The 14136-nt window shown below is 43.8% G+C and overlaps 1 protein-coding gene across 1 annotated transcript in view; it reads left to right on the plus strand.

The window, feature by feature from the left end:
* stim1b (stromal interaction molecule 1b) overlaps positions 1 to 14136 on the plus strand; it is an 86512-nt gene that overhangs the window by 66474 nt on the left and 5902 nt on the right. The window contains exons 7-11 of the mRNA XM_056284841.1: positions 1467 to 1641; positions 9403 to 9580; positions 9828 to 9995; positions 10367 to 10467; positions 11338 to 11573. Coding sequence (XP_056140816.1) covers positions 1467 to 1641; positions 9403 to 9580; positions 9828 to 9995; positions 10367 to 10467; positions 11338 to 11573 — 858 coding nt within the window. The remainder of the gene's footprint in view (positions 1 to 1466; positions 1642 to 9402; positions 9581 to 9827; positions 9996 to 10366; positions 10468 to 11337; positions 11574 to 14136) is intronic.

Raw genomic sequence — 14136 nt, forward strand, 5'->3', positions numbered from 1 at the left:
TGTGTGTGCATTCTTGTTCAGCTCTCCTTGTGAGGATCAATTTGAGTTTTTAACCATACGAGTGAGGATTTGCAAAGTTAAGGACATTTTGGCCCATTCTCACTTCTTCAAGGGTCTATTTTAGGGCAAAGACTTGGGTAGCATCACATGTCATCACAGCATGTAGACCGTTTACGACACAGCTGACCAGAGCAAATGCTGTAAAGTGTGACTCAAGAACAGCACTAAAGCAAACAAATAGTTTTTGTATTTGAAGAATTTTGGTTTCTTCCTCAAAGCTTATGGTAATAATAACAGTCAAATTTTGAATCAAATTCATATCTGACTTTGATAAAAAGAAACACGGTCAATAAAATTGCTATGAACCAGAATCGAAACTGACAAAATCGAAAACGTAGTCGATCCTAATGCTGAATGTGCTAGGTTAATGTTAATAGTAATGTTCAATGTGAAGTTATGTGGAGCCCTGCTGGCTCCAGACAGAAATAGACTCTAATCCATCCAAGTCAACCTGAGAGACGAACCGAGACCACACAAGCACACACACACATGCACACACACACGAACACACAGTGAAACAGATGAACACACACACATGGTGCGCACAGAAAGAAAGAGCGATATGGAGAGGGCTAGAGAAACAAAGAGATGGGGGGTAAGGGAAAGAGAGGGGCATGGGAAAAGAGAGGATTAAAGTAGAAAGGTACATACAGCGAAATAATTAAGGAGGTAGGAGAGGGAGAGAGAGGCAGCAAAAAATGTGACTTTTTTGTTACTGTCATCCACTTTTGTCAAGTTTGCTCTTCGTAACTCAAATGACATTCTACTCTGAATTCAATTCAAGGGTCTGTCTTAATGATTCCCTCTTTCTGTATTTCTTGGTTCACATTCCAGTTCAGAATTGAACTCGGGACACTGTCGTTTGTGTGAGAGGTTTTGACTGTGCTAGCCCCTATCTCTGGCCTCCTACACCGTGATTCAACCCTTAGGAACTTGAGGGCATTTCATATGGACCTTTTGGTTGTGCCACGGTCAGTGCTGACGGCTGAGGTAGATGGGTTCTTCCTGGTGGCAGCTCATCTAGCAAAACCAACCCTTATCTATAACCTGCCCCATCTGCACTTTTAAAACTACTCAAAATCTTTTTTGTTTTCTTTTAGCTTTTCTAGCCTTCATGAATCTGGCTGTTGATGTGTGTGTGTCCATGTGCAGGAGTGTGTTTGTGTGTGGGCACATATGTGCACATCTGTGTGTGTTTGTGTGTATGTGTGCATGTGAGTTTTCTCAGATGGATGTTTTCTGAACTTTACTGCTGTACTTTAGTGTCTTGCAGTTCTCTGTCTTGGAATTTTGACTTTATTACTGGCACTTCACTTATACAGCACTTTGGTAAACTCTTGTCATTTAAATAAACTTCACTTGACTCCCCCCCTTTCTCTATCTTGTTGTCCTTCCTCCCCACACAGGCAGACAGGGTCATTGGAAGGACTTCGTCCTGGGCTTCTCCATTCTGATGGGAATGGGGGGTTGCTGGTTTGCCTATCTCCAGAACCGGCACTCCAAAGACCACATGGGGAAGATGATGAAGGACCTGGAGGGACTGCAGAGGGCTGAGCAGAGTCTCCTGGATCTACAGGAGAAGTAAGTCTGTTGCTCACATACTGTATTCCCTCCAGTTTACGAGGGCTGCTATGGTCAGGGATTTTCCCTGTGGTTTGCAGTATTAGAGCAACATCATTGGTATTTACTCAATACAGTCTATGCTGCTTATCAAGGCTTTTGACAGAAAAACCCCCACTGAGGGGCAGCATCGCTCAGGAGGTAGAGCGGGTCATCTAGTAATTGGAAGGACACTGGTTCGATCCCCGGCTCCTGCAGAGAGCATGTCGAACTGTCCTTGAGCAAGACACTGAACCCCAAACTGCTCCTGATGAGCAGGTTGGCACCTTGCATGGCAGCCTCCGCCATCAGTGTATGAATGTGTGTGCGAATGGGTGAATGTGAGGCATATACTGTAAAGCACTTTGAGTGGTCGGTAGACTTGCAAAAGCGCTATATAAATGCAGTCCATGTACCATTTAGTAGCCAATATAAATAACAGTTAATTTCAATCTCAGTTACATTTACAAAAAAACAACAACACTTGCACAGTATACAGGTCACAGCACAGCTTACTTGCAAGGTTGTAAAGTGTGATTCTTCCAGCACACACACATGATACTCCCCAACATCTAGTGCACCACTCATTGTGCAAAGAAACAGGAATCAAAGAAAGTTGAATCAGTTCATCTGGATACAACGTGTATTGACGGAAGCATTTCATCACTCATTTAACCGACCTCTTCAGTCTCAACTGACTGCAGGTATCCCCACCCTTATAAACAATACAGTTGCATAATGACCAAAACCAACGATCAGTTTCATATGCAAATATGGGCATGGCCATTAACTAGAGTTTCAGTGGCCATGGGTACGATTCACAGAGGATTTGGGAATGTTTGCAATCTTAAAGTCGCCATCTTAAAGATGGCAACAGATGTACTCTTACACCCATGCTCGGTTCAGGGATGGTCGTTCCCTGTTCACATAGATGGCCTCTTTGATCCATGTTCAAACCAGCGTTCCTCCCTATCAAGGATGTCCACGTCCTCATCCTTGAAAGAGTGGCCACTGGCCTGTAGATGGGGTGTAGACTGCAGAGTCCTGGCCTGATGCGTTAGCTCTCCTGTGTTGTGCCATTCTCTTGGCCAATATCTGTTTAGTTTCCCCAATGTACAAGTCACGGCAATCCTGGCACTCCTAAGGTGTACTCTTAAGAGTACATCTGTCGGCATCTTACAATGCTGTGACTGCAAACATTCCCAAATTCTCTGTGAATAGTACTCATGGCCATTGAAACTCTTAATGGCCGCACCCATATTTGCATATGAAACTGATCGCTGGTTTCGGTCATTATGCCACTGTATTGCTTATAAGGATGGGGATTACTGCAGTCAGTTTAGACTGAAGAGGGTCACGTAGACGAGTGATGAAACGTATCTGTCAATAAACGCTGTATCCAGATGAACTGATTCAGCTTTCTTTGATTTTCTTACCTGGAGCATGCATAAAGACAAAGAAACAGGAAATACACAAAATGTAATACCAATAATAATTCTAATGGACAAACAAACATGAATGTGTGATGTAACAACAAAAATTGCAATATGCAAAAAACTCCGACAGCAGTAATTTGCTGTTCCAAACGGATGGCTGATATTATTGCTCCATTGCTAATGTTTGGTGACTAAGTTAAATGGAGAAATGCTTGCAACAATGTGCTGATCCATAATCAACAACAGTGTTTAAGAGCAGGTGTCACTGTCGAGCCACCTGATGTAGCTTTTTGGCGTCAAATTACAACGTAAGCTGGGTCAGTCTCCCTTGAGCTGGGGTGTTTCCAAACTTCAAGTCGTCATGATGTCAGGGGATTTACAAAGTACAGTGAGCAAGGCAGTAATACCATTATCACAATAGTTATAAAAACTAAAATTGGCTCACAAGTCTGCTGTTCACAGTAATGTATGCATTAGATTACATTGGCTCAAGCTTTAATGACCCTGTCGGTAAACTGGATTGCCACAGCGGCAGATACCAGGATAGAAATAAAAGTAGAAAAGAGGGTATAAATAGCAACAGATTGTACGATCAGGATCAGAATCCTGTTTATTGGCCATGTAGGTTTTTACTACATGAAATTTGACTCTGGTTTCGTGGCTCTCTGTGTACTTAACATAGAATAACAACACTACAACACAACAATATTCAGATTTTTCCTCAAGGATTGACTTATGCAGGCAAAATAGGAGGTGATAAAGTGCAATGGTGCAGAGAATATTTCAGAGATGAAATTTATAAACGTAAATCATAACGCAAACCGCAAAGGGAAACTGGAAATAGGTAAAAAGATAATGATAATATATGAGCCATCAGTGTAGCCCTAGATGCTCAGAAATGGCCATCTTGGTTTCAGAAGAAAAGACTAAAAGTCTACAAGGAGATCATGCCTTGCCGTGTTTGAACGATAACAGCAGAGGGTCTCACACTAGCTTGTTCACGCTTTGCTTTTAAATCTCTTGTGAAAATAGAAAATCCTTTTCAAACTGTATTTCCATAGCTTTCTTTTATTTTTACAGCCTTCTAATCTTGATGCTGCTTTGTTTTTGAAAAACAGATCTTAATTGAGTTAATGAACAGTGTGTGTGTGTGTGTGTGGGTGTGTGTGTGTATACAGAGGCCTGGCTGTCAGCTCCGCTGAAGGCCTCAGTCTGATTTCCTTGTATGGTCAAAGAATAGCCTGAATACACTGTCTCACTGCCTCAGGAAGCATACACACTTACTTACTCAGAAACACAAACCCATGCACACATTCAGCCAACACACACACTTACACGCTACCTCAGGCAATGTGTGGACATACACGTTACACTCACATTTACACACAATTTCCAAGGTCAAACCCACATGAGTGCACGCACGCACACATGCACACACACACACACACACACACACTAATGGCGCACATATCAACACCCTCAAAAGTAACTGCATACAGCTCTACATGTACCCACAAACCTTTTCCAAATGTATATACACTCACCTCTCACACAAACAAACACACACATTTACACTACTACATGAATGCAACACACACCAACAGTTGAAACACACACATTTTACACAGTGCTAAATAACAGTCATACCAACAGGAACTGACACACTCCTTCAAACAACAGATGAATATAAAAACACACTCTATCATAACTGACATTAGATATGCATTATGCATAAGATAATAGTTAAAAGTACACACATCAGTTGCACACATACACACACTGCATTGTTAGATTGTACACCACGATCATTCATGCTGAGCAATGTTATGTTTTACTTGGTGATATAACTTCAGATCAATATCACTGTTTTTTTCGTTCCCTCCTTTTTACACTCTCACTCTCTGTTTAGTTCTTTCCTCTTTCCGTAAGCCCATCTTTCAAAAGCCCTTTGTTTTCTTTCTACCTCGCTCTTTTTTCTGTTTCCTATACTCAATAGCTCTCCTTCTTCGTTTTTTCATCTTCAGTCTCTCTCTTTCTTCCTTGCCGTTTCATAGATGATATGCCTCCCATGATTTCCTGTCGAGTCAGTTCATGTTTATTTATAGCCTAAAACACCGTTACCTTTTCAGACGGTTTTTACTTTCACACAGGGAAAGACAGGTGGACGCAGTAAACGACACTGCATTACTCCCCGATCTCTTTAGACCCTCCACTCAAATGAGGAGAATCTCAGGGAGAGCATCAGTGGAGGTAACCTTTGCCAAGAAAAGATAGGTGTGCAATAGGTGCCTGGCAGCCAAGTTAGACAACGTGGTAACAGGTTTAGATATAGATACTCAGTGACTGCGTTTAGTAAAAACAAAACAATGCAAAAAAAGAGAAGTGGCTGCTGGGACAGCACTGCATGCAGAAACACGTGAACTATCTTCTTCAAATGTCATCACGGACCAGCACCGTCCAGTGCAACATCACCAAGTGAATGCCACAGGGGCCTGTAAAAAAGAATCGTGTGGCGTCCGGGTAGCGTGGTGGTCTATTGCGTTGTTTACCAACACGGGGATCGCCGGTTCAAATCCTCGTGTTACCTCCGGCTTGGTCAGGCATCCCTACAGACACAATTGGCCATGTCTGTGGGTGGGAAGACTGATGGGGGTATGTGTCCTGGTCGCTGCACTACCGCCTCCTCTGGTCGGTCGGGGTGCCTGTTTGGTTGGGGGAACTGGGGGGAATAGCGTGATCTCCCCCCATGCTCCCACACTGAAAAGAAGTGGCTGGTGACTCCACATGTATCGGAGGAGGCAAGTAGAGTAGTCTGCAGCCCTCCCCGGATCGGCAGAGGGGATGGAGCAGAGACCGGGATGGCTCGGAAGAGTGGGGTAGTTCGCTGCATACAACTGGGGAAAGAAAAAAGGGGGGAATCCAAAAGAAAACAAAAAAAAGAACGGTGCTCTCACACACACAACAGGTAGACCCAGACCTCTGCCTCTGCCCATCTGTCCCTCATCCTCCATGGTCATTTGAAGGTAAACCAAATTGAACTGATGGAATCGAGACGCCAAGGGACCTGGACGTTAGCTTAATACTAAGCTCCACATAGAGCCTGGCTCCTAAACAAAGCATAGTTTAGGATCTATTTCTCAAAGACATACATATAAACCCGCACAGGGGCGTAGAGTGGATATAGTGGTAGTAAATTGGATTTACATAAATAGCATTGTGTTACCGACAAGCCTGCCATATGTTGTTAATGCACACACATACACGGAAATGTACACAGACATGTACGCTCTCAGCTATGCATGCAAATACACAAATATATCCGCATACAAGACATGCACTCAGGCTCACACACAAACGCACAGACAAAATGCGAATTAGCGCACATACTCGTGCTCACAATCCACATTATACACACAAATACACACATACACTGTACTTGTGTCACAGACAAATGCACATAGACATACACACCCTCCCTCTACATAAATGCCTTGGCCCATTGGGATTAACTGAAAGAGCGAGTTTATTTCCTCTGGTAATCCCTCATCACATTGACGTCTCCTGAAACAACCTTCATTCTTTCAAAATATCTCTCCGTCTCCCCCTCCCTCTCGGTCGTACACACACACACACACGCACACACGCTCTGTAGATATGTAAAAGCATGAAAAGAAAACTTTCCCTGTTGCTCTCTCTTAAACACACACACACACACACACACACACACACACACACACACACACACACACACACACACACACACACACACACAAACGCATTCCAACATGAATACACCCCAAACCGTCCTCTTCAACAGCCCCCTCCATTTAACTCTGAACCCCTTGCGTGATTCTTCTCCCTCTGGGGAAATGAACACAGCGCCTCCTGGTTGTATAAACATAGAACTCCAAAAGCGGCAACAAGGAGTTGGTTAATTCTATAAAAAGAGAACACGGTCTTGTATTCCCAAATCCCCAGACTCTTGTGGTTGAGGAGAGTGAATAAACAGTGTGCTCCCTTGTGCAACGCTTGTACATCCCCACTACTGCAGTGGTAGTTGTAAGTTCGCTCAACAAAATATAAACAAAGCTTTCGTTATTGCTCCCTTTTTTCACAGGTTGCATGTGCACAACAAGATTATATCTCTCAAATTTCGGCCGACAAATTGAAAATGAACATTTGAAATTAAAAAAGAAAAGATTAAAATCCATGCACTGGACAGGTGTTGCATATCAAGGTACTGTTTAAACAGCATTAACACTTCACAGGCGTTCATTAGGTTGAGGACAATAAAAGGAAATGCTAAGATGGGCAGTTTTTGCTGTGCAACACCAAGCCACAGATGCCACAAGTTATGTGAGAACATGCTGATGGCATGTTCACTCCAGGAATGACCACAAGAGCCGTTTCCAGGATAATGAATGTTCACTGTGCCACCATAAGCCACCTCCAATGTCGCTTCACAGCTTTTGGCAGTTCGTCCAACTGCCTTCACAAGCCCAGGCTACAGCCGGATAATACACCTAGCTAATCGCATGAGACCAGCCACACTAGCTGCTCGTGAAACAGTTGGATTGCACAACCAAAAATTCCAGCACAAACTGTCAGAAATTGCCTCAGGGAAGCTCATCTGCATACTCGGCGTCCTTACCATGGTATTGATCTGACTGCAGTTCGGCGTCATAATTGCCATTGCTGAGCAATAGCTCATTTTCAATGGACACAGGCACATTGGAGACAAGTCCTTTTCACAGATGAATCCTGGTTTCAGCTGTACCGGGGAGATGGCAGACATCTGGGGTGATGGGGTATGGCATCGAGTGAGTGAGCAATTGCTAATAACATTGGAAGCAGTTGCCCATAATGGTGGACAATGAACACGAGTGCATTTTATCGATGACAATTTGAATGCACAGAGATACTGTGATGAGATTCTGTGGCCCATTCATCCACCACCATAACCTAATTTTTCAGCAAGACAACACACGGCCCCATGTTGCCAGGATTTCTACACAATTTCCGGCAGCTCAAAATGTCCCAGTTCTTCCATGTCCTGCATCCTCATCAGACAAGTCACCAATTGAGTATCTTTGGGATGCTCTGGAGCGGTGAATACGAGAGTGTATGCCAGTTCCCACCACAATCCAAAAACTTGGCAGAGCTGTTGTGGAGGAGTGGGACAACATTCTACAGATGGAAATCGACACTCTGATCAACTCTATGAGAAGGAGGTGTGCTGTGCTGCGGCAGGCAAATGGTGGTCACACCAGATACTAAGGTGTGAATTCTGTTCCATGACCATACCTTGATTTGAGGGTATTTGTTGTCTACAGAGCCATGTCTGTATCCCAAGGGCTATTGAAACCAATAGATACGTGTCTCATGCATCTATTTAAGTTAACTGATTTTCATTTATTAAATTCTAATCAAGAAAATCTTTGAAGTGTTGGAGCTCTGCGTTCACATTTTTGTTGACTATAGATTGGGTTTTTACTGAGCAGCTCCCGGTAGCTAATATAAGATATCTACTACATTAAACAATTTTCTTATAAAATAGAACATCTGGGGCATCCGTGTGGCATAGTGGTCTATTCCGTTGACTACCAACATGGAGATCATCAGTTCGAATCCCCATGTTACCTCTGGCTTGGTCGGGCATCCCTACAGATACAATTGTCCATGTCTGCGGGTGGGAAGCCAGATGTGGGTATGTGTCCTGGTCGCTGCACTAGCGCCTCCTCTGGTCAGTCGGGGCACCTGTTCAGGGGGGAGAGGGAACTGGGGGGAATAGCGTGATCCTCCCATGCGCTGACTCCACATGTATCTGAGGAGACATGTAGTAGTCTGCAGCCCTCCCCGGATTGACAGAGGGGGTGCAGCAGTGACCGGGACAGCTTGGAAGAGTGGGGTAATTGGCCAAATACAATTGGGGAGAAAAAGGGGTGGAAAAAAACTATTAAAAAAAAATAGTAAATCTGTAGTAATAGTAAAACTGTATTGTTTCATTGGCACAAATTTGAATACAACCAAGCGAAAACAAGAATATAACAAAGCAGCACACTATACCACAGGGGGAAAAGATCATTACTTACCTTTGTTTACCCTTTTTACCTAGTTGGACTTGACATTATCTTGTGTCAATCTCACTTATTGTCTTGCTGAATAACGTATTTTGTTTCATCTCATTCAATCACTCATCTTGTCTTATCAACTTATGTGTTAGCAACGTCTAAAGAAATACAATGAGATGATATTTAAAAGAGAATCTAGTTTTTTAGAGTGACTGTTGAGTTTGTCCTCCCGCTAGGCTTCACAAGGCCCAGGAGGAACAGCGCTGTGTAGAGGTGGAAAAGGTCAATCTTGAGGAGAAGCTGAGGGACGAGATCAACTCAGCCAAGCAGGAGGCACAACGGCTGAAGCAGCTTCGTGAGGGCACCGAGAATGAGAGGAGTAGGCAGAAATATGCAGAGGAGGAGCTTGAGCAGGTACATACAAAAACATAAGCACACACACACGTAGATACATACATCATGGATATGTAGATAGATATATATGCATAAAAACATGCACACATACATACATGCATATAAACTATCCAGCTCCTCTGTCTGTCTTTTTGTTTATCTGACTTCCTTCCCTGTCTGTCTATGTAGCTTTTTTCCTAACCATTCCACACATTAATACTTTCCTGTTCATTTACCATCCATTCATCCTACCACTTTATTCATCCAGGTGCGTATGGCCCTGAAGAAGGCAGAGAGGGAGCTGGAGTCAAGGGCACGATGGGCCCCTCCTGAGGCCCTGCAAACATGGCTGCAGTTGACCCATGAGGTGGAAGTCCAGTACTACAACACCAAGAGACAAAACGCAGAGAGACAGCTGCTACAGGCTAAAGAGGGGGTTAGAGAACACACCGTACACACACAGCGATACATACATATGCAAATAAACACATGCACGCACAGACACACACAGTGACATGCTGTAAACAGAAACATACATTAGAAACACAAACGTACATGCACATACAAGTACACAACTACAAGCACGTGCAAGTACAGCATATTTAACACATGCTAGCACACAGATGTGCACATGTACAAATGCTTAGATTCACATGCACCTCAGTGTTTCCTAGCACAGAGGTTATTTTGGTGGCAGTATATGAAAACAACACTGCATTTGTAATATTGAAAGAATATAAGTTTATATAATGACAGTAGATATCATGGTGGTAACAATGATGATGAAGACAATGGCGGCTATTTCAGGCAGAGAAGATCAAGAAGAAAAGGAGTTCTCTGTTTGGGACGTTCCATGTAGCCCACAGCTCCTCATTGGATGATGTTGACCACAAGATACTGACTGCCAAGTGAGTGACTGGGCAGCCAAGAATATTAAGAGTTTGGAGAAATGTTGAACCACTAGCATTATGTTTCCACCACTTCTCACAACCTTAAATCATATAACAGGAGGCTTTAGCTGTATAATCTCACTGGTGAGAGATGTTTTCCAATATTGGTCTTGTACCCCACAAGCACCCGGTGCGATTTAAAATTTAGCCAGTAGATAGTTAGCCAATTTCCGGTCAGTTTCTGGGAAGTAAACAATGGTGTCAACGCTTGCACTAGTGCATTGTACTCTATATGCTCAAGGCCTAACCTAAACCTTATTAAAACCACAAACAACCACTAAAACCTACCTCAACTAAAGCTAAAAACCTCACCTCACCTTAACTTATAGCCCAATGTCACCTAAACCTTACCTTAATCATCAACAACTTATATACTTCTTTACACTATACTGGCTAGCTGTAATTTCATTATAGCATCTCTAATGGCAAACAAAGGAGACTGTAAGCTTCCACTCTTCATTGCTTTGTACGTAATTTATTTATTTAGTATCTTTCAAACAAAGCTTTGGTAACCGTCATAAAGAAGCTCTTGTACTTTTGGATCAGGATGATATGTATTTTTGTTAATGCTATGTAAATGGATTACTTGGCAGCATGTGTTGCATGATCCACAGACTTTAGTGACCTTGCACCAGAGGGGCCATGTATCAGAGAAACATTAGACTTTGATTGCTTCTGGTTAGATTGCTCTATGGCAACTGTGTTGTTGGCTTTAAACTTAGAGATGACAGGGTGGTCTACAGAAAGGTTGTTAGCTGCAAAGAGGCGGCCTGTCTTACCTATCTGTATTCCTCCTCCTCCTCTCCTTTCTTGTTTTGTCCCCTGCAGACAGGCCCTGGGTGAGGTGACAGCAGCCCTTAGAGAGAAGCTTCACCGCTGGCAGCAGATAGAGTGTCTTACAGGCTTCTCATTGGTCAACAATCCAGGCTTGTCCTCACTGGCCACTGCTCTCAACCTGGACCCCTCCTTCCTGGGCCTGCGACCTCCAACCCCACAGCATCTCCTCCTCTCTGACGATCTCGACGACATGGATGAGGACATCCTGTCACCTGGGACTCTGCGGTGTAAGGCTGTGTTTAGATATTGTGGTGGAGCAGGTCATATTCAAAACCAAGATGTAATAAGAAAGACAAAAACAGGTTTGATGGGCTTTTTGTTGGGTTTTTGGATTGGGAGTGATGGAGAAAAGGCATTTCCTTGAGGCATGGGAACCTTGCACAGCTTGCTACTCTGTTTTGGTTTTAGTGCAATGCTAGTCTATATTGAAGACTCGTCAATCTTCATTCCAACCCTCACCTATGGTCATGAGCTTTGGGTAGTGACTGAAAGGGTGAGATCGCGGATTCAAGCGGCTGAAATGAGTTTCCTCCGTAGGGTGTCTGGGCTCAGCTTAAGAGATAGGGTGATGAGCTCGGACATCTGGAGGGAGCTCGGATTAGAGCTGCTGCTCCTTCGTGTTGAAAGGAGCCAGTTGAGGTGGTTCAGACATCTGATTAGGATACCTCCTGGGCACCTTCCTTTGGAGGTTTACCGGGCATGGCCAACTGGGAGGAGACTCCAGAGTAGATCCAGAACTCGCTGGAAGGACTACATCTCCAATCTGGCCTGGGAACACCTTGGGATCCCCCAGGAGGAGCTGAAGGGTGTTGCTGGGGAGGGGGATGTCTGGAGTGTCCTACTTAGCTTGCTGCCACTGCGACCCGAACCTGGAGCAGTGGCTGGAGATGAATGAAAGAAATGAATGAATGCTAGCCTACATTTTAAAGTGGTTCCCCAAAATTTATTTTTGTTCTGTTAAGTCTGGTTTAGACAGTATTTGCCAATTAATATTAGCATTTGTTTTAACCTTTACAAAGTAACAGATGTGCAGGGTTGACCTCATCTGTACCACTTAGATCCTGTCAGGTAGGCAGGGTTTGGAATCATTACCTGCCAACCTACCACATGTGCATAGACAATAGCTTTGTTTAGAACTGACAAGTGAGATTTTCTGATGTAGATTCAGTATTAAAAATCTCTTGATAGTTCTCCTTTAGAAACCTTTAGAGTGAAGTACCACAGTATTCAGCTTTTGAATGGTTTGTGCTGTAATGTGTGCTCCAATGTCCTCAATGGATAAGGTTCTCATGCTCACCACCCTCTGAAAAGAAAAGAGCTAGAATGAGTCCCTGGCATTAACATTGATGTTGATGACCACAGAAAACAGTTGTGTTTAGGAGGAGGAAGGAAGCAAAAACAGCTATAGTTGTTGTGAATCTTTTTTCCCTAGCTGTATTCCAACAACTCCTTAACAAGGATACAGTCTGCAGATTTTACAGTTGAAAAGGGGTTAAGTTTAAGTATAGTACATGGCCCAACGTATGTGGACACCTGAACATCACACACATGCTTGTCGAACCTCTCAGTCCAAAACCATGGACATTAATATGGAGTCCCCCCCCCCTCCCCTTTGCTGCTATAACAGCCTCAACTCTTTGGCTTTCCACCAGATTTTGGATCATGGCTGTGGGGATTCGCTCCCATTCAGCCAAAGAGCATTAGTGAGTTCAGGTACTAATATTGGGAATAAGGCAGTTGGCATTCCAATTCATCCCAAAGGTGTTGGTCGGGGTTGAGGTCAGGGATCTGTGCACGCCAATCAAGTTCTTCCACACCAAACTCGGGAAACCATGTCTTTATGGACCTTGCTTTTTGCACGGGGACATTGCCGGAACAGGAAAGGGCTTTCCCCAAACTTTTGCCACAAAGTTGGAAACAAACACATCTCTAGAATATAACTGTATGCTGTAGCATTAAGATTTCCCTTCACTGTAACAAGGAGGACTAGCCCAAACCATGAAAAACAGTCCCAGGCTGTTATTCCTCCTCTACCAAACATTACAGTTGGCACTATGTATTCAGGCAGGTAGTGTTCTCCTGGCATCCGCCAAACCCAGATTTGACCTTCAGACTGCGAGGTGGTGAAGCACGATTCATCAATCCAAAGAATGTGTTTCCACTGCTCCATAATCCAATGGCGATGTGTTTTATACCACTCCAGCCAACGCTTTGCATTGTGCATGGTGATCTTAGGCTTGTTTGCGGCTGCTGGGCCATGAAAACCCATTTCATGAAACTTCTGACAAAAAGTTTTTGTGCTGATGTTGCTTCCTGAGGCAGTTCGAAACTCTGTAGTGAGTGTTGTACCCAAGGACAGATGATTTTTACATTGTTCAACACTCAGTGATCCCATTCTGTGAGCTTGTGTGGTCTACCACGTCACAGCTGTGCTGTTGTCACCACTTCACAATAGCATACTTACGGTTGACCAAGGCAGCTCTAGCAGGCAGAATTTGGTGAAATGACTTCTTGGGAAGGCAGCATCCGATGACAGTGCCATGTTGAACGTCACCGACCTCCCATTCTACTGCCAATGTTTGTCTATGGAGATTGTGTGGCTGTATGCTTGATTTTATGCACCTGTTAGTAATGGGTGGGGCTGAAATAGTCAAACCCACTAATTACAAGAGATGTCCACAGACGTTCGACAGTGTAGTGTATCTCCCCTGAAGAGGTTAAGGTAAGGAGTAGGAATGGGTGGAGGCAAAAATGGTAGGACTTGTTGGAATACCATTGGTAAAAGTTGCG

The sequence above is a fragment of the Lampris incognitus genome, chromosome 8 (assembly GCF_029633865.1).
Source record: "Lampris incognitus isolate fLamInc1 chromosome 8, fLamInc1.hap2, whole genome shotgun sequence".
Classification (NCBI taxonomy): Eukaryota; Metazoa; Chordata; class Actinopteri; order Lampriformes; family Lampridae; genus Lampris; species Lampris incognitus.